At 32.3% G+C, this 20576-nt stretch overlaps 2 protein-coding genes across 2 annotated transcripts; both read right to left on the bottom strand.

Moving 5' to 3' along the window:
* Positions 1–512: 512 nt before the first annotated feature.
* Positions 513–4136, bottom strand: LOC141302362 (ubiquitin carboxyl-terminal hydrolase CYLD-like). The gene is made up of 6 exons (XM_073832408.1): positions 4063–4136; positions 3618–3819; positions 3217–3495; positions 880–1254; positions 689–794; positions 513–544 (listed from the first exon to the last, which is right to left on the bottom strand). The coding sequence occupies exons 2-6, from the start codon at positions 3795–3797 to the stop codon at positions 513–515; spliced, it is 972 nt and encodes a 323-aa protein (XP_073688509.1). The 5' UTR covers positions 3798–3819; positions 4063–4136.
* Positions 4137–9735: 5599 nt separating this feature from the next.
* On the bottom strand, positions 9736–20524 carry LOC141302363 (adenylate cyclase type 2-like). Its single transcript, XM_073832409.1, has 9 exons — positions 20510–20524; positions 20260–20340; positions 19981–20159; positions 17769–17997; positions 15721–15870; positions 15534–15641; positions 15334–15448; positions 13476–13600; positions 9736–10189 (listed from the first exon to the last, which is right to left on the bottom strand). Exons 1-9 carry the CDS (start codon positions 20522–20524, stop codon positions 10055–10057), a joined length of 1137 nt encoding a protein of 378 aa, XP_073688510.1. The 3' UTR covers positions 9736–10054.
* Between the last annotated feature and the right edge of the window lie 52 nt (positions 20525–20576).

A 20576-nucleotide genomic window follows, 5' to 3' on the forward strand; every position in this document is an offset into this window, starting at 1 on the left:
GGAATTCTGACTTCATTTCTCGGAGTTGCGAGTTTATATCTTGGAATTCTGACTTCATTTCTAGGAATTGTGAGTTTATATCTTGGAATTCTGACTTCATTTCTCGGAATTGCGAGTTTATATCTTGGAATTCTGACTTCATTTCTCGGAATTGCGAGTTTATATCTTGGAATTCTGACTTCATTTCTCGGAATTGCGAGTTTATATCTTGGAATTCTGACTTCATTTCTCGGAATTGCGAGTTTATATCTTGGAATTCTGACTTCATTTCTCGGAATTGCGAGTTTATAACTTGGAATTCTGACTTCATTTCTCTGAATTGCGAGTGTATATCTTCATTTCTCGCAATTGCAAGTTTATATCCTGGAATTCTGACTCTATAACTCACAAGTGTGAGTTTAGCAGAATTGCAAGTTTATATCACACAATTCTGACTTTATTTCTTTGAAATGTGAGTTTACATCTCACAATTCTGTGAGTTAAGTCACAATAACCTTTTTAAAAAAATTTATTCAGTGGCGGAAACAGGCTTTCATAGAAAATACTGCATAAACATCATATGCACTTGTTTGATAGTTTTATGATGTTTTTTTGACGCTTGGCAGCATTTGTTCACATATTTGAATATAATTAGGTGCATTCCGCTTTTAAAGGTGTTGATTGTTGATAATTGATGTGCAAATGTTACCTGGGGTTACTTTAGAGAGGGGAAGCAAAGCTCCAAACTCAGGTGAGGGGATGGAGCACAGTTTGGTGTTTTTATGATATCCATCCCACGGTCCCCCTGGTTGATCCTAAACACACACCAACATACATTAAACTTAAAGTTACCTTTCTGAGAACTAAAGCTTACATTCAACTCAGAACATTAAAACTTACCAGTAAAACTCCCACAAAAACTGCGGATGGAGCCCGGCTAGACAGTGGCCCGCAGAATTGGACGCTCCCGCGCTGGACGCACTCGTCCTGGATGAAACAGACTCTCTGCCCGATGGACAGTGGCTGTGGGACGCCAGGATTTGGGCTGGACTCCGCAGCACGTGACAGGATGTTGACGGGACTCTGGCCGTTAGCGGACGCCGTTTGGCTGGTCTGGTGCGGGTGGCGCTCGTGGTCGCCGGAGCTTCCGCTGCGGGACGATCGAGGGAGCGTGATCTCGCTGACTGGGAGGAAAAGGGCGCTGCCATCCGGACACGTGAACAGCTGATGCCCTTTATGGCTTCCATTGCCTTTACCGCGACCCGCTGCCCATCCCTGACAGAGACAACGACAGGCAGAGGAAGAGATGTGAGAAATATATTTTAGAATGAAACACATCTTTACAATTCTACATAAAAGCTAATATACTATTTCTTCATTAAATTATTATATTAAACTATGCAATTAAATTATAATTTAATTCTTAAAAATACTACAGGAAGAGGTAAGTAAAATATAATTAATATAATGAATAATATTTTTATAACATATTCTTTATATGTACCATTAGATTTTAAAAAAGTAATTCATTAATTATAGATATTTAATTAAAACATCTAGCAACTTTATAAAATGATAATAACTATTTTATTATAATTAATTATATATAGATTTAATCGCTAAGATTATAAATAAAAAAGTTTTTAGATATTTTGGAGGAAGAGATATAGAAAATATATTGTAATTATAAATAACATGTATTTATAAATTATAAAATTATATGTAATTCTAAAATAATTCAAATTATGTATTACAATTTATTAAATATATAATTTATATATTATATGTAATTATAATAATGTATATACAGTTATTTATATTAAACTGACGTCTGAAGTTTTTAAAAATATATTTTTTTATTTGTTATTTCTTATTAATACTTTTCAAATAAGTAGCAATAAGAATAATGAATTATTTATCTCTCTCTCTCTCTCTCTCTAGTTGGATAACAAGACAAAAAATATTGTTTAAAAAATACTGAAATAAAATACTTAATTACAAAAGCATCTTGGCCCGGTTTCACAGACAGGGTTTAGACTAAGCCAAGATTAGGCCAAAGTTCAATTAGGACATTTAAGCAATTTTCATAAACGTGGTTAGAATAAAAACATTACTGGTGTGCATCTTGAGACAAAACAAAGGCACTAATATATTTTAGGATCAATCGGTGCAATTTTATTTTAGTTGAAACAGCTCAGACTTACATGTTAGCCTAGGACTAGGCTTAAACCTTGTCTGTGAAACCGGGGGAATATGTTTAGAAATAAATATTTTACTATAATATATTATTTCTTATTGCTACTTTTAAAATCGTTGTTTCTTGTTTTCAGCAAACTATACTAAATCGATTTATTACTGAGTGAATTATTATTATTATCATTATTAATAATAACAATAATAACAACAATTATTATTATTATTATTATGTACTGTTATACTTTTTTATTATTAATTTGGTCCCACTTTACATTAGGTGGCCTTAACTACTATGTACTTACATATAAATTAATCATTTGGTACAATGTACTTATTGTGTACATACATGTTTTTACATTGTACTTATATATTTTAAAAAACCTATATTTAATTACATTCGTAATTAATTTCTGTAATTAACACTGTTGAACTAACCCTTACACCCTTAAACCTACCCAAACCACCAAACCTGTCCCTAACCTTACCCATATCCCACCTTTAAAGAAGCAAAAGTGTTTTGAAATGCAATATGACCACATCAAGTACATTGTACTTATTTTTTGATGTAAGTGCATAATAGTTAAGGCCACCTAATATAAAGTGTGACCATTACTTTATTTTTCATTAATTTATTAAAAAAACATTTGACCTGAAAAGGTACAACTGAAAAACAAGATTAAAAAATATTGATTAAAAAAAAAAAAAAAAAATTTAATTAACCTCTTGAAAAAATGTTTAGAAATGAATATTTTAATAATGTTTTTTAACTTCTTTTTGCTAATTTTAAAATCTTCTTTTCAACAAACTACACTAAATATATTTATTACTGAATAATAACTAATAATAACAATTATTATTTTTATTATTATGTACTGTTATCCTTTTTTATTATGATTTTTGTCATAAAATTTTTCATTCATTTATTTTAAATAAAATTTTCACCTCAAAAAGTATAACTGGAAAACAAGATAAAAAAATATTGATAAAGATTTTTTTTGTTTTTTCATTTTCAGTGTATTGTTCATGTAATGTGAAACTCACTTTCAGCTGAACACCAAAATAAATGGCGGAGCTTCCTCTGGCCATCGGCCCGCGGTAACGAAGCTCCGCCTCGGCGAGCTCTGATTGGCTGCGGTTCCAAATGACCCGCACCTCTGACCCCAGCGCTAAAGCAGCCATTCGCTGCAGAAACTGCGGCCTGGACAGCAGTTTGACGCGGATGTCGAGATCAGAAACGGGTTCGAGCAGACCGGCGAGATCAGCCGGAACTTCACTGAGAACCTGCCTGTCCACCTTCACCACGCAGCCATTATCGATCACCTGTGAGGAATAAAGTGTACTGTCACTTTAAGAACTTCCTCCCGAGGAAAAAACAACTTGTTCCGAAACATGAAAACAAACACGTGACAGTTTCAGCTGATAATGACAGTCGGGTCTCTCACCTTCACCCACAGGTAGTCTCCTCTAACGTTTCTGTGTCCTCCTCCGTCTTGATGCTGACACAGCTGCCCCCGCTGCAGGCGAATGGTTCCTTCCAGCTGGTCCTGCACTTTATGGTCGGACGCGACCATGTACATTTTGGGGGAGCGTCGTCTTCTACTGTGGTGCGCGTCGCCGGACATACTGATGCGAACACCTCCGAACCTGCGCGTCCACGAAACAGTAATAACACTTCAATGTGTTCCATTCAAGCACTTGTTTCATTTGAAACAATATTTGTAAACAATGAAAACAAAGTTTGAATCGAGTTCGCTTTGTTTCAAACTACGCGCAAAGCGACCCAAAAACATTTCCTGCTTCATCAAACCTGTCAAACCGCATCTGATCTCGGTTTTAACATCGTTTTGACTTCTAACACGTTGGCACAAACAACAAACCTTCACTTACCGACAAAGTCATCACCTCGGTTTGAAGTGCGACACTTTATCGCTCCCCAAAACACAATAATGCCTCACTTTCACCAAAGCAGGAAGCGAGATGACTGACGGCTGCGTCGACCAATCAGAGTGAAGAAATGTTGGCGGATGGGCGGGGCTTCGTTCTGAGGGAAATTCCGTTGTTGCGGTTTTTATTTTGGTATGAGTATTTTTTCATCTTCCGAGAATTCAAGGGTAAATAGTACATTCATTTTAAATGTATGTCTTATGTCAATATATATATATGATCTTATTTTATATTGTATTTATAAGGATATTACGAAAGTTTTAATGAGCCATTTAATAGTGATGGACAAAGATTAGATGAGAAAAAAATAATTTCATAAATGTTTTGTGTTCGCTCGCAAAACTTTTGGAATTTTCCACTGGCTAGCAAAACATTACAATATATTTAAAAAGCACTTAAGTAATTTATTTACGTAATCAGGATTATGTTTAAGTACTTGTAGTTAATTAGAGTAAATTGCATTTTAAAATATTCGTAATCAAACTACAGTTACGTTTTTATGGATTACATAATTACATATTATTTACAAAATAGCAATAAATTATTTATAATTTGTTATTCCCTAATTTCTCTTTTTTTATCTTTTACATTTTCCTTTACAAAATAGCCATTTGAGCATTTGGCATTTTATTTCAGTTATCAATCTGTAGGTTTTTTAACCATGTGTTTCCATGTCTTTAGAAAGCTTTAGTCTTTCAAACACACAATAAAATGCACAAATTCACAAATGTTACTTACCGTACCCCTGAGATTTTAAAATAAATATTTTAATAATTAAGTTTCACATTTGTATGTTTATTAGTTCTTTGGCGTTGAATATGGTCACATGACATGCAGGTAAATAAATAAAATATACTTTTTTGTACTTTTTTTTTTTTTGATGGATTTTAAAATTATTAATATTTCTTATGATTTAATTAGTTTTTCATTAAACTCACAAATGCCAGTTTGGGAAACTGTGACGTACTATAATATTTAATAATATTGTAATGTATAATGTGTAATGCACTTCTTGCTGTTAATAACAACAAATGGAATATATTTTCTTACTCTTCATATTTTTATGTCAATATGGTACAATATTATCTTATTTAAATCAATGTGATAAATGAGTAAAAGTAAAAGTAGTCTGATGATATTACCTAAAATGTGTAATGCAATGGATTACGTTACTAACTACAATTTTTGTCATTTAATTTGGCATCAGTAACGGATTACAATTTTCAAGCAATCTACCCAGCTCTAGTAATATATAAATATATAATTTCTGACAAAAAATAAATAAAAATAAATAAATAATAACCACAGTTTTTCAGGGGAATGTTTGTGTTTTGTCGAAAAAAAATGATGAGCAATCCCTAATTTCTCAGGCAACACATAAGTCGAAAAAATGAAGGCAAATGAAAACAGCTAAATCTGTACCATATTATTCAAGATAAGTATATTATTATTCTGTAAGTCAACTGTGTAAAATATAAGATGATGTACAGGTCTGAGGTGGGGCCAGTGCTTTAACTGCGTTAAAATATTTTAATCACGTTATTTTTTCATAAATAATTAAGTTAACGAGTTACACTGACAGCCCTAGATTTAAAGAATTAAAAAGTAATCTATTTTGCAAGAGTCAGGGATTTTATTTTCACAAATATGGTTAAATTTTTAAAGCTTTTTATAAAACTTTTTTTTTAATTCGTTTTTATACATAACATTCTACATTTTTTCACATTAAACATACAAAATATTACATACACTACCGTTCAAAAGTTTGGGGTCAATTGTAATAGTCTTTGAAGAAGTCTCTTCTGCTCATCAAGGCTGCATTTATTTGATTAAAAATACAGAAAAAATACAGTAATATTGCAAAATGTTTTTAGACTACAGAATAATGTTTTTTATTTGAACATACTATAAAATAGAATTTATTCCTGTGATGAAAAGCTGAATTTTGATCAGCTGTTACTCCAGTCTTCAGTGTCACATGATCCTTCAGAAATCATTCTAATATGCTGATTTATTATTAGAATGATCAATGTTGGAGAATATCAACAGTTGTGCTGACAAATAGTTTTTGGAACCTATGATTTTTTTTTTTTTTCAGGATTCTTTCATGAATAACTAGCTTAAAAAGTACAGTGTTTATTCAAAATATGAATATTTTATAACAATGTAAATTATTTATTATTAACTTTTAAAAAAACTTTTAATTATTAACTTAATACATCCTTGTTGAATAAAAGTATTAATTACTTCAATTAAAAAAAAAAAAAAAAAATGTACTGACTCCAAACTTTTGAACGGTAGTGTACATAGTAACAGCAATTATTAAATGCACAGGTGAAGAAAAATACAATAAATTCAATATAAAACCAAAGTCCTGTGTGAGTTTTAGAAATTTAGAAAAGTTTGCAACTTGTTTAAAAAAGTAGCTTAGCTTCACAAAGAAAAAACCTGCTGAAAAAGAACAACAAATGCTAATCTTCCCTCATGCAGGAGAGAGCGGGGTAAGTTGTCACACTGTTCATAACTCCAACACTAGAAGCTCTATCTCAAAAATTAAATAGCCACTTTGTGTGACTTCTTCTTCTATAGTCAACCTCCTGTTCACATGTGCTCAAGACTGCTCTAATGTGGGGTGAGCGCAATTTTTTTTTAATTTTTTGTCCTAAAAAGTAAAAAAAACATCACTTTACGTTTTCTTCAGTACAACTTTGTTAGGTATAGATGTTGCACAAAATAGAGGAGACAGTAACATGTCTTTTGATACTTTAGCTGACGTGCTATGTTGAGCTAACCCTGACATTTAGTCAACATTAGCATACATGTCAGTTTGGGGCAAGTCGTCACATGTGACAACTTGCCCCAGTGCAAATGCATGCTCAAAAAACAGATGGGCCCATGATGCTGAGTCTGATTAATCAGATACAGGGCGTCTGTTTTGTTCAGAGGTTAAAAATATTAAGTTAAGCAAGTTATTTGCAGCATTTCATTCAGTTTTCATGGATTTATGTGCAAGCCAGAGAACATTTGAGTTTAAAGTTCAAAGCAAAGTTGTCTTGCCACTTAATGTTTTGATTGAAATGTGTATTGGATTGAAATAATAGTTTTTTTTCCAAATTCTCTAGGCATAATTGTTCATATTTCCAGTATGTTAGTAGCTATATACGTCAAGCCAAAACAAATTCTAACCAAGTGTGCTACACACAACCTGGGGTGAGTTCCCCAAAAGCATTGTTAGCTAACTATGGTCATTAATTCCATTGAACTCCATTGGTAATGACAGAACTTGCAACCATAGTTGCTTTTGGGAAAAAAAACACCCCTGGTTAGTTTGCAGTAGAAACAGAAATGAACTTTTCCAATTAGTTTCAATTGTTTTTTTTTTTTGTTTTTTTTTTTACCTAATTAAATATATGCATCATATTTTGTGTCAAATTCTTACATTTAATCAACAAATTCAAAGAGTAAGACACTAAAGGGCTGTTACTAGTCAAATGAAATCAGTATTTGTGTTTGCAATGCAGAGGTGGCACCAGTAGGTGGCAGCATGTAACCAATTCGCTCAATAGGGATGATTCATTCAGTTAAGAAACACTTGAGGATGGTTGAAAAGGTTAATCAGCAAGACATTACAAAATTCATGTCAGATATTATGACTGTTTTGAACCTGTTAAGAAAGAAATTGGGAAATAGAAATGGCTAAGGAATGGAAATTTGCTCCTTTTAAGGATAGTAGAGAACCAAAACAGGCTTTAAAGTCATCAGTATAGAACAAACTATTCATTTCCCTTCATAACTCACAGACTACTTGAAATACACCAGTCATCTTTTGATACAAGAAACAACTATAGGTGTACTAATTAATAATACAATTTATATATTGTCACTAATAAAGACAGGACTATAATGTTAAATTAAATGCAAGTTTGAGTGTTACAACCGTCCCCTTTGTGTGGGTGATTGAAACAGTGTTTAGGGGCAATTGTAACACAGAACAATAAGTCATATTAAACCACTGTATCTAAAAATAAAAGCCTTCCTCAAAGTAACCACTTTACTGAAGACATAAAAGAGGTTGAAATCAGATTGATTAATAATATTACTTTTTCCAAGTACTTTTTAATAGACAGTAAAATATCTGAGTTACTTTTCCCCCATTTATTGATTAAAAGCTCTCCTGTCTCCATGTTGAGAGAAATTGTGAGTAAGATGTTCCTTTAGTTCTAGAATAAATGAACATGCATTAATTCATCTCACTCACTAGAAAACAGATACAGTGTTCTTCAAAATGAATAAAAACACTGAAACTCAACGCAAACCTGCAATAATTAAATATGTTCAATAATACAAATATCCTTTATGTATTTAATCCCATTTTATTAACCGATGTCTTTGCTGCCGACCTTCGATGATCCAATTCATCCAAACTAATAAGCAGAAATTACTCAAGATAATCTAACATTTGTTTTCCTTTTTTTATTGCTGAAGAGTTGACATTTGTTCTTCTGCGGTCTACTGTACAGACGGAGATTTACTTTTCTCTAAACCTGAGGCTTTTGTTATGAAAAGGCTTTTACATTTGACAAACAAACAACTTTTTATATTAAAAACAATGAAGCAAGCCCTGCCCAGATTTAAAAAGTAACGCAGAAGTAACATAACGCTTTACTGTCCATAAAAAGTAACTAAGTAACGGAATTAGTTACTTTTTTAGGGAGTAACTCAATATTTAATGCATTACTTTTAAAAATAACGTTCCCCAACACTGTGTACCATATTAATCAATATGGCTTAAAAAAGGATGTAATTTTTAATTTCTTACATTTTTTTCCACACCATATGAATTTAGTAGGGCTGTCAGTCGATTAAAATGTAAATTTTAAAATCGAATTAATTGCAAAATAAATTTGACTGTAAACATTACAAATTGTAGCTTTAGAAAGAAATATTTTATTTGATTCAACATAAAATTTATTAAACAAACACGTAGGCTGCAACGGCCTAACGTACACTATGGAGCATAAAAGAAGATAATCTGAGAAACATCTCAGTATGACAGCCTCAAAATACGGCCTAAAATTATGTTCCAAAAAAGAAAGGTTTGAAATGACATGACGATGAGTAAATGATGACAGAATTAATGTTTTGGGCGAACTATACCTTTAATGTTTTTATTATTTATTTGTAATGAAATGATACTCTAAATAAGAAACTAAATCTGCCAGCAGGTGGCAGTAAATTCGATTTGAAAACGGCTGATTCATTCAGGAATGATGTCAATGGCCTTTGAATCATTGATTCACACGATTCGTAAAATATTTTATTTGCGTTATTTTTTCATAACTAATTAATTATGTTAACGAGTTAAACTGACAGCACTACAATTTAGGAATTAAAAAGTAATCTAATTTTGTGAGAGTTAGCGACTTTATTTTCTACTCTACTTTCTTAGTCACAAATATGGTTACATTTTAAACATAAAAAAAAACAGCTTTTTATAAAACACTTTTTTAAAATAAATTTTATACATAACGTTATACGTTCTTTCCTTTCACATTTAACATACAAAATATTAAATACATATTAACAGCAATTAATAAATACACAGGTGAAGAAAAATACAAGAAATTCAATATAAAACTAAAGTCGTGGGAGTCTGGAAAATTAGAAAAGTTGGCAACTTTGCATTGTTTAAAAATATAGGTTAGCTTCATAAAGAAAAAACCTACTGAAAAAGAACAACAAATGCTAATCTTCCTTCATTTCTTAAAGTACTTGAATTGGTTAAATCTAAGTGCTAACTAGTTCAGTTCTCTGTAGGGTCACCACTAACTTTCACAGCAGACAGAGGATGTTTGGGTGAGTCTCCTTAGATGATACCGCAGAGGACCTAAGTGAAACACTCATCACAATCTCATCTCAACATGTCAGATGGATGTTAAGCGTTCTGGACTGAATGCTCGGTGTTGATGAAGTACGTGGTCAGCTGTCCTTTGCCCTTCACGTTGATCACTCCTCTCAGAGTCACACTGTGGCCCAGCATTTCAGCCACCTGCGCCGTCTCCTCTGTCACCTGAAAACAACATTCATCTGATGTCAGATCTGTATTTGTCTCATTGGACCCTACAAATTGATATTTACACCTGATACTGTTAAACCATACATCTTAAATGTGTTTCAACTTACTCTTAGACTTTTTAATTAAATGTTAAACAAGCTATTTTGATACTATGGATTTAAAAGACTTGACATGGATCACTCCAATGCAGTGTGGGCATCAGCAAAGCTTTATTGGGGCCTTGAGATGACTTAAAAGTTATTTGCTTTAAGTTGCAAATCTTTTGCGTTTCCTAGAGAAACTGCGATCTGTCATAAAAACACTGAAACATATTTATGTAAGCCTTTTATTTATTTTAGTTTCTCTGGGAGCTTACAGAAATTCTGAGAACAAATGCAAAATTCTCGGGGATGTAAAAGTTTGCAAACAACTGACAAATGTATTCCCTGAGAAGGGAATGAGATGCTGCGTCCTCTAGGGGTCGCTATGCTAGAGGAAACAGCTCAATGTTCCCTCGAAAGGGAACGTCTCAGGTTACGTAAGTAATTATGGTTCCCTGAGAAGGGAATGAGACACTGTGTCCTCTAGCATAGCGACCCCTAAAAGACAAGTTAAGAAAAATACAAGAAATTCAATATAAAACTAAAGTCATGTGGGACTTTAAATTATTTGCAAAAAATAGTTTCCAAATTATTAAAAAAAAATGCAAATTTCTCAGAACACAACATATCTGTGAACAAATGCACATTTCTTGGGGAATGCAAAAGTTTTGCAAGCAAATTCAAATTTCTCAGGAATGTAAACATTTTGCAAACAATTGACAATTTATTGTGGAATGCAAAAGCATTCAGGGAACTTATATGTTATCTTACAGAACTTTTGAGAACAAATGCAAATTTCTCAGGGATGTAAAAGTTTGCAAACAACTGACAAATGTATTTACAAACAAATACATATTTTTCAGAGAGTGCAAACTATTTTCAAAAATATTGAAATTGTCTCAGGTTACGTATGAAACCATGGTTCCCTGAGAAGGGAATGAGATGCTGCGTCCTCTACGGGTCGCTATGCTAGAGGAAACAGCTCAATATTCCCTCGAAAGGGAACGTCTCAGGTTACGTAAGTAATTATGGTTCCCTGAGAAGGGAATGAGACACTGTGTCCTCTAGCATAGCGACCCCTAAAAGACAAGTTAAGAAAAATACAAGAAATTCAATATAAAACTAAAGTCATGTGGGACTTTAAATTATTTGCAAAAAATAGTTTCCAAATTATTAAAAAAAAAATGCAAATTTCTCAGAACACAACATATCTGTGAACAAACGCACATTTCTTGGGGAATGCAAAAGTTTTGCAAGCAAATGCAAATTTCTCCGGAATGTAAACATTTTGCAAACAATTGACAATTTATTGTGGAATGCAAAAGCATTCAGGGAACTTATATGTTATCTTACAGAACTTTTGAGAACAAATGCAAATTTCTCAGGGATGTAAAAGTTTGCAAACAACTGACAAATGTATTTACAAACAAATACATATTTTTCAGAGAGTGCAAACTATTTTCAAAAATATTGAAATTGTCTCAGGTTACGTATGAAACCATGGTTCCCTGAGAAGGGAATGAGATGCTGTGTCCTCTACGGGTCGCTATGCTAGAGGAAACAGCTCAATGTTCCCTCGAAAGGGAACGTCTCAGGTTACGTAAGTAATTATGGTTCCCTGAGAAGGGAATGAGACACTGTGTCCTCTAGCATAGCGACCCCTAAAAGACAAGTTAAGAAAAATACAAGAAATTCAATATAAAACTAAAGTCATGTGGGACTTTACATTATTTGAAAAAAATTGTTTACAAATTATTTAAAAAAAAAATGCACATTTCTCAGAACACAACATATCTGTGAACAAATGCACATTTCTTGGGGAATGCAAAAGTTTTGCAAGCAAATGCAAATTTCTCAGGAATGTAAACATTTTGCAATTTATTGTGGAATGCAAAAGCATTCAGGGAACTTATATGTTATCTTACAGAACTTTTGAGAACAAATGCAAATTTCTCAGGGAATGTAAAAGTTTGCAAACAACTGACAGTTTCAAAATATGCAAAAGTATTTGTGAACAAATGCAAATTTCTCAGAGGATGCAAAATATTTTTTTGAAATATTGAAATTGTCTCAGGTTACGTATGAAACCATGACCCCTAGAAGATGCAGTTCGATGTTCCCTCAAAAGGGAAATATAAAAACAGTGAAATAGTACATAACATATAATTACTCCCAACTCCTATTTCAATAACCAGTTTCTGAGGGAAATGTTTGCATTTGCAAAAGTTTTTTAAAAAAGGTTTTGAAACGCAAAAACAATGCAATATAAATATTAGTACAATATTAATCAATTAATCTAACTTTGTTAGAGTCACTTTTAAGCCTATTTTGTTATAATTATTTTCTATTCTACTTTCTTAGTCACAAAAAATGGTTACATATTAAACTGTTTTTTTTTTTTACAATATTATACACTTTTCACATTAAACATACTAAATATTAAATATATATTAACAACTATTAATAAGTGTACAAGTTATGGACAATACAAGAAATTCAATATGAAACTAAAGTCATGTGGGAGTTTGGAAAAATATTTGCAAAACGTTTTCTCAGAAAAACAAATGAACAAATGCATATTTCTTCGGGAAAACATAAGTAAAATTAAAATTTCTCAGGAATGTAAACGTTTTGCAAACAACTGACATTTTCTTGTGGAATGCAAAAGCATTTGCAAAAAATTTCTCAGCAAACAGCACCTTTTAAATGACCATATTAATCAATGACTTAAAGTGCTCTTTTGAAAAAATTATTAATGCTAAATAATTAAAATAAGTTTAAATGACTAAAAATTAAGATATTTATGGCAATTCTTTTTTCGTCCTGAAAAATCCTGGATATATGATGAAGCCTCATTATAAAATTGTGATGTCTAAATAGTATATTTATAAAAACCTTATAATTTCTACGCTAAGCTAAAATCTTTCTCCATAATCCTTGTGCGAAAAAAAAAATGAACAACTAGGAATGTCATGAGGCCTGTGAACATTTGCATGGACAATATGGAGTCAGAAAGCTTGAGAACCTCCGAGGTTCGCATCAATCTAAAATATTAAATGCAGTTTAATCAAACGACAGATTTTATTTATGTTCTTGTATAAATAATTAAACTGTCTGAGTTTGAGCTGCAGAAGATTTCTGAGGTTTACACAGAAATGCTTCCTTTAGTTCAGCCACAGACAGATTGTGAAGGCGCTCACCTGGATTTTATCTAAGACTCCAGTGCTGTCCATCCTGCTGGCCACGTTAACCGTGTTTCCCCAGATGTCATACTGAGGTTTATGAGCGCCGATGACGCCTGCGATCACAGGACCGTGATTTATACCTGAACACAACACCAACAACAAACACAAGTCAATTTATGTTAGATATTTTAGATATTTTATTCATGTTTCTGAAAGAAGTATTTTCTGCTCATCAAGACTGATCCAAAATACAGTAGAAAATTATGAAATATTATTACAATTTAAAATAACTGTTTTCGGTGTGAATATAGTGTAAAATGTTATTTATTCCTGCGAATCAAAGCTGAATTTTCAGCATCATTACTCCAGTCTTCAGTGTCACATGATCTTTTAGAAATCGTTCTAAAATACTGATACTGAACATCTCTGATTATTATAACTTTGGGGTAAGTAAGAAAAAAAAGATACTTTTATTCATCAAAAACACAATAAATTGATCAAAAGTGACAGTAAACGCATTTATAATATTACAAAAGATTTCTATTACAAATAAATGGTGTTCTTTTGAACTTCCTATCTATCTGTGAATCCTGAAAAATAAAATGTATGACAGTTTCTACAAAAGTATTTGTTTTCAACATTGCTAATAACCAGAAATGTTTGTTGAGCAGCAAGTCAGCTTATTACACTTAAAAATAAAGGCACTTCACGATATTTTTGTCTAAATACTTCTATAAAGAACCTTTAACATCTGAAGCACCTTTCTGTTTCACAAAAGATTCTTTGTAGCGAAAAAGGTTCTTTAGATTATAAAAAGGTAAGAAAGAGATGGTTCTTTGTGGAACCAAAAATGGTTCTTCTGTGGAACCTTTTAAAGCACCTTTATTTATAAGAGTCTAGAATCATGTGAAGGATCATGTGACACTGAAGACTGGCATAATGATAAAAATTCAGCTTTGATCACAGAAATAAATTACATTTTAATTGATACTTAACATAGAAAAACACTTTTTAAAATTGTAAAAATATTTCACTGTTTTTACTGTATTTTAAACAAATAAATAAAGCCTTGGTAAGCAGAAGAGATTGCAGAATCTTAAAGGCAGACACAGCAGGCAAAAACGCTGCTTTTTCATGCACCTATCAAGTTTGAGATTTTGGTCTTTTTGGTTTTTCATAAAGTGTTTTCTTTCAGACTAGCGGAAAGAAAATACCCCCAAAACACTGTTAAGTTGTCTCCTTTATAGCACTTTATCTATTTGTGTCAATAGATTTCAATTACAATACATATTTTTAAAGGCTGTTTTCTCAAAATGAGTTTTTTCTCCTACACTGAGCCATAAATCTCCACTTCAGTAGCACTTACACACACCACACTTTACATTTCTATTCCTGTCTATATCCTGAAGGTTTTTACAGAGGGGTTTGTTCATATATAATTTGCTTGATTTTATTATAAAAATATATAGTGTTTCCTGTCTGTTTTTTTTTTTTTTTTTCCTGAATTATGTTGTGATGAAATGAGACCCAAAATCCCCTCTGGAAAAACATTTGACTCTAATATGTCAAAAAAAATAAAATAAAATAAATTAAACAAGAATTTTGAAACTGTTTCGATTTTTGTACTAGAAATGTATGCAAATTAGCGCATATTTAATTAAATAATGGATCATTTGCATATTTAAACCTAACATTTTAGAAAACTTGTAATACAAAAAAGTGTTTGCAATTATCAATGTGTAATCAATCAACTGAATAAGCAAAGTGATAACTATTAGTTCATTTTTTTACCCTATTCATCTGCAGTGTCTCACCTTCATCAATTAAATTTATTTAAATAAATTTAATTAAATGAATAATGTCTGTGTTATACCGATTCTCAGTTTAAAGCTGTTAAATGAATGCATGTTGATGTTTTCCAGTCTCCCCATCAGAGCGATGGCAAAGTCCAGCATGCTGCGGACATGACTGTAGGACGTGTCGCTGGTCTGTGAACGGAAACAACAGATCAAAACCCTCGCATGTGAATTTACATACATGCAAAACATGTCCTAAAACACACTAGTGCCTTACTTGTCTCTCCTCTGTTACGGAAGGTTTGGTCAGTCCAGCCGCCGCCATGTAGGTGCTGCCGATGGTCTTGATCTTTTCAACAGCGCTGAATTTGGGCTTGTTAAGGAGCTGTAAGAGAAGATTAGGAGGCAGGTGGGTTAAAACAGCCACAAACAGATGGACAAAAAGACATCGGAGGGACATCCACCTCATCAAAGTCTGAAATGATCTCGTTCAGGAAGCGAAGGCACTCCAGTCCGTCGTTGTTGACGCTGCTCTCGTTGTAAAACTCCTTGAAGAAATGCGGCACGGACGCGAACATCACGCAAACACACTCGCACGACTTACTGTACAAGTCCTGAAACACACACACAAACACAAACACAATCAGGACTATCACAGAAAACAAATTCACATCATATTTAATCTATCAGGCTTTTATGGCTCATATAGCCTGAAATAAATTCAGAGAATCAAGCACAGCCAAGCCGCTTCAGTCCAGTAAGTGTTTATCTGAAAATATTACTAGTTATTCTGATGTTTACTTATTTTAAAAGCTCTAAACACTTTACTGACTGATGTTTCAGTGCACTTCCTGCAAATATGGGACAAAATAATAGGTCTGTGCAGTTTCACATGGTTAGTGCAAATTGTCACATGACCAGATCAGTTTATGAGACGATGATGGTTGCATGAAAGCTCCAAAACGAGTATGTTAACATAAAGATATGACAAAGATTCTCTCTAATATGTTCAGTTTTGTTGAGTGTTGTCATAGGAGGAGTAAACATGTTGACGGTCACATTATTGACTGGTGGGACAACAGTGAACTTAGAAACACAATATAAATCCAATGCAGTCGTTAGTGAAGACTGCACTCAAATGTTGCAATGATAAAATATTGCTCTAAATCAAAAGTTCAAATGTTACAATGTCACAATATTCATGTTGCAATACTGTTAGCACTAATAGAACAACTTGATGATATATGTTACAATAAAGTAACGATTTTGAAAAATGTTGACGATTATATTTTCTTGCATAAATATGTTAATTTGGTATACACATTATCCCACTGGTCACAGTTGTGACCAACTATAAGACAATTTTTCAGACACTTTATTTTTAAAAAATTGCTAAAAATAAGTATTGAATTTTTCAAAGGGTTTCTAATGACAAATCAACTGGATATATTCATGTCTAGGAAAAAACTGGGATTAAATGGAATTCAATTAATAGAAATAAGTAAAGATTTGACAGCAAAAAGACTCAGAAGCAGTGTTGGGGTAATGCAAGTAACACAAGTTACGTAATAATATTACTTTTTCCAAGTAACTAGTAAAGTAACACATTACTTTTTAATTGACAAGAAAATATCTGAGTTACTTTTTCAAATAAGCAACGCCAGTTACTTTCCCCCCTCATTTATTGATTAAAAGCTCTCCTGTCTCCATGTTGAGAGAAATTGTGAGTAAGATGTTCCTTTAGTTCTAGAATAAATGTGAACATGCATTAATTCATCTCACTCACTAAAAAACAGATACAGTGTTCTTCAAAATCAATAAAAACTGTGAAATTCAACACAAACCTGCGATAATTAAATAATAATACAAATATCCTTTATGCATTTAATCCCATTTTATTAACTGATGTCTTTGCTGCCGACCTTCGATGATCCAATTCATCCAAACTAATAAGCAGAAATTACTCAAGATAATTGAACATTTTTTTTTTTTTTTTTTTTTTTTGCTGAAGAGTTGACTTTTTTCTTCTGTGGTCTACTGTACAGATGTCAGTTTACTTTTCTCTAAACCTGAGGCTTTTGCTGTGAAAAGGCTTTTACATTTGACAAAAATACAACTTTTTATATTAAAAACAAACAAGCAAGCCCTGCCCAGATTTAAAAAGTAACGCAAAAGTAACATAACGCATTACTTTGCATAAAAAGCAACTAAGTAACATAATTAGTTACTTTTTAGGGAGTAACTCAATATTGTAATGCATTACTTTTAAAAGTAACTTTCCCCAACACTGCGAAGAAGCACCAGCTGAAGGTGTACAATTTGTACAATTACAAAAAACAGCTTTCACTGGATTAAAAAACGAAAGAAGCATGGAGTGGATTGTGTGTGAAACAGACAAATTTTCATCTTGTTGATCATTTAGAGATATTTATGTATCAACATTCATAGATGTCAATAATATGCCTCTAGGTGGCGCAGTTGAGTCAAAGAGCCTCATGTGTGAGTGTTTGACCTGGTTCTGGATGTCTTTGCCGATGAAGAAGTCTGTGACGTGTTCCGGCAGTAAGTTCTGCAGCAGGAGTCTGTTGACGTTCTTGGTCGTCTCCATTTCCTCCGTCTCTTTCTTAAAACACTTCTCCAGCAGGAACTCTGTCCGAGTGCCCAACTCGTCCTGAATTGTATTAAATATACACACAGATTGATCAAATGACACCGGCTGAATTATGTTAAAGACACATCTCCTATATGTCATCTTTGAGAAAACATGAAAAAGATATGCATTTGAGAAACGTTCCACTAAAATTATCTTGTGGATTTGTTATTTTGAGGTGTAAAACTAAAGTGTCACCTTATTATCATCATCATACCACTAAAGAAATTATTAATATATATTTTCAATTAGTTTTTATTTTATATTTTCCATTTTTATTGTAACTTTAAAGTTTAATTTGTTGTCTTTTCATCATTTCTTTTTTTAAAATGTTAAGTACATCCCTAGTGAGAAAAGAAAATACTAAAATACATTTGTAATACATTTATTTTGTGCTAAGTATATTACTAAACATTATATATATATTTATGTGCTTAATAAAAATTCAATTCTTAATTTTGTACTTAATGCACTTTAATTGTGCCCAACTAAAGATATACTTCAGAATATCTGATTGTGCTGAAGTGAAACTATTGCAAATATATTTCAGGTACACTTTAAAGACTATAAGGTCCTGCAATCCTTATTAATACTGATATTAAAACACATTTCAAGGATAATATTAAGAAATGTGTATTGTGGAGTAAAAAAAAACTCCAAAGAAAGTTTAATTATAATTATATATCAGTAAGTCTTAAATTATATGTTAATAAATGTATTAATGGTTTTGAAGTATACTTAGTATGAAATAAATCTATTTTAAATAAATCACGTCAAAGAGTTTTTTCTTTTAAATTAGGGATATAGTTTTTATTCATTTTCATTTTCAGTTTCAGTTTAGTTTATTTCAGTTCTAACTGTTATTTTAGTACATCAGGTTAAACTAAATAAAATTTAGAAATGTTCCCTTTGCAATTGGCTGCAATAAAATAATGTTTTATATATTTTAATTCAGTGAACATTTATTTTAATTGTAAAAACATATTGTATAATAATAAATCTTCATATATTGGCTCTGCTATCTAGTGTAAATTTTGTATAATTGATATACTATTATTAGAATTTATGTTCTACATTCTGTGGCTCTCAAAATATGTATATAATACAACTTTTAGTTTTACTTCTGATTAAACTAACTAAAATTAGAAATGTTGCAACTAGCTGAAACAGAAAGTTTTTCTATTTACATTCATTTTTTATTTCTAGTAATGAAAATGTTTTTTAATGGTTTTATTTTACCTTTAGATGACTATAAACAAGTTGAAGATTATCCTGTCATCAGCTGATCAGCATATCTCAGTAAATATGATATAACTTTATTTATAATGTGTGAATCAGTTGCAGTAACACCCATTATTCGTGACAGCTAAAGGAGGCAACGCCAATTTAAAGACAAAAACTACAATGTTTAGGGAAGTGGTTAGTCATCTGGACAAGTTACGTTTTGTAAACATCCCTATTACTGAATATATCATGTAAAACACACTAATAACCACACACACACACACACACACACACACACACACACACACATACTCTTACCTGTCGCACAAGAATAAGGGAAATAATGTAGAAAATGACCAGCCAAATGCCAGACATGATTTTGGGCTCCTTAAGAACTCCCGGCCTAAAACACACACACACACACACACACACACACACACACACACACACACACACACACACACACACACACACACACACACACACACAAACACACACACACACAAACACACACACACACACACACACACACACACACACACACACACACACACACACACACACAAACACACACACACACACACACAAACACACACACACACACACACACACACACACACACACACACACACACACACACACACACACACACACACAAACACAGTAAAATATTATGATAAATATACATTTCTGCTCAATTTATTTAAATTATACAACAAGCACAGTGTTTCTGGCACATGTTAGTGTTGCAATGCAAAAGAAACTTAGAAACAGCATCTGGACAAAGTCAAAAAATCAATACTGACTCGATTTAACGCTTGCAATAAAAATAAACTTTCTAGCATCTTACGTGCTGTTGCCGTTGTAGAGCTGTCTCATGTAGCAGTCAGATCGCGGAGCATAAACATGCAAGAAGAGCGCGAGATAAACCACCACAGCGAGAGTCAGGAGGAAGACTTTAACAGACACGCTCACACGAATGAACACAATCACGCCCAGCATCGCCAACAGACAGCAGTACAGATAATACTGCACACAAACACACAAAAGACAACATAACGTCATATTGTCAATACTAATGTAAATTATCATCTCTAGTGATCATTTATAATATAAGCTAAAAGCTTACCGGGACAGTGTAGAGATGTAGACTGTTCAGTACTGTTGCATTGTGGGAAACATTTAAACAGTTATCACCTGGAATAAAAACCTAGAAAACAAAGGGATAAAAGTCAAGACCTAAACAGATATAAAGAGAGAGTATCATTTGTGTTTGTGTGTGTGCATGTGGCATTATTATAATTATTATTCATTAACAATTTAAAATAACAACAACAGTTATTATTATTATTGTTCAAACTGATTAGATTCCTAAATACTTCACATGTAGACATTTATTGTGCTTAAAAACAATACATTTGATCTTAATCGAGCAGTTGTTAGAAC

The sequence above is a fragment of the Garra rufa genome, unplaced genomic scaffold (assembly GCF_049309525.1).
Source record: "Garra rufa unplaced genomic scaffold, GarRuf1.0 hap1_unplaced_001, whole genome shotgun sequence".
NCBI lineage: Eukaryota > Metazoa > Chordata > Actinopteri > Cypriniformes > Cyprinidae > Garra > Garra rufa.

Excerpts from the sequence above, each read along its gene's own strand:
- LOC141302362 (XM_073832408.1), bottom strand. The coding sequence starts at position 3,797 with ATGTCCGGCGACGCGCACCACAGTAGAAGACGACGCTCCCCCAAAATG. Across the intron at positions 795-879 it reads TTTTTGTGGGAGTTTTACTG|GATCAACCAGGGGGACCGTG; the intron begins GTAAGTTTTAAT and ends GTGTGTGTTTAG. Across the intron at positions 545-688 it reads CCTCTCTAAAGTAACCCCAG|TATTTTCTATGAAAGCCTGT; the intron begins GTAACATTTGCA and ends ATGTTTATGCAG.
- LOC141302363 (XM_073832409.1), bottom strand. Across the intron at positions 13,601-15,333 it reads CAGCTTTAAACTGAGAATCG|GTATAAATCACGGTCCTGTG; the intron begins GTATAACACAGA and ends TGTTGTGTTCAG. Across the intron at positions 10,190-13,475 it reads GAGTCTTAGATAAAATCCAG|GTGACAGAGGAGACGGCGCA; the intron begins GTGAGCGCCTTC and ends TGTTGTTTTCAG.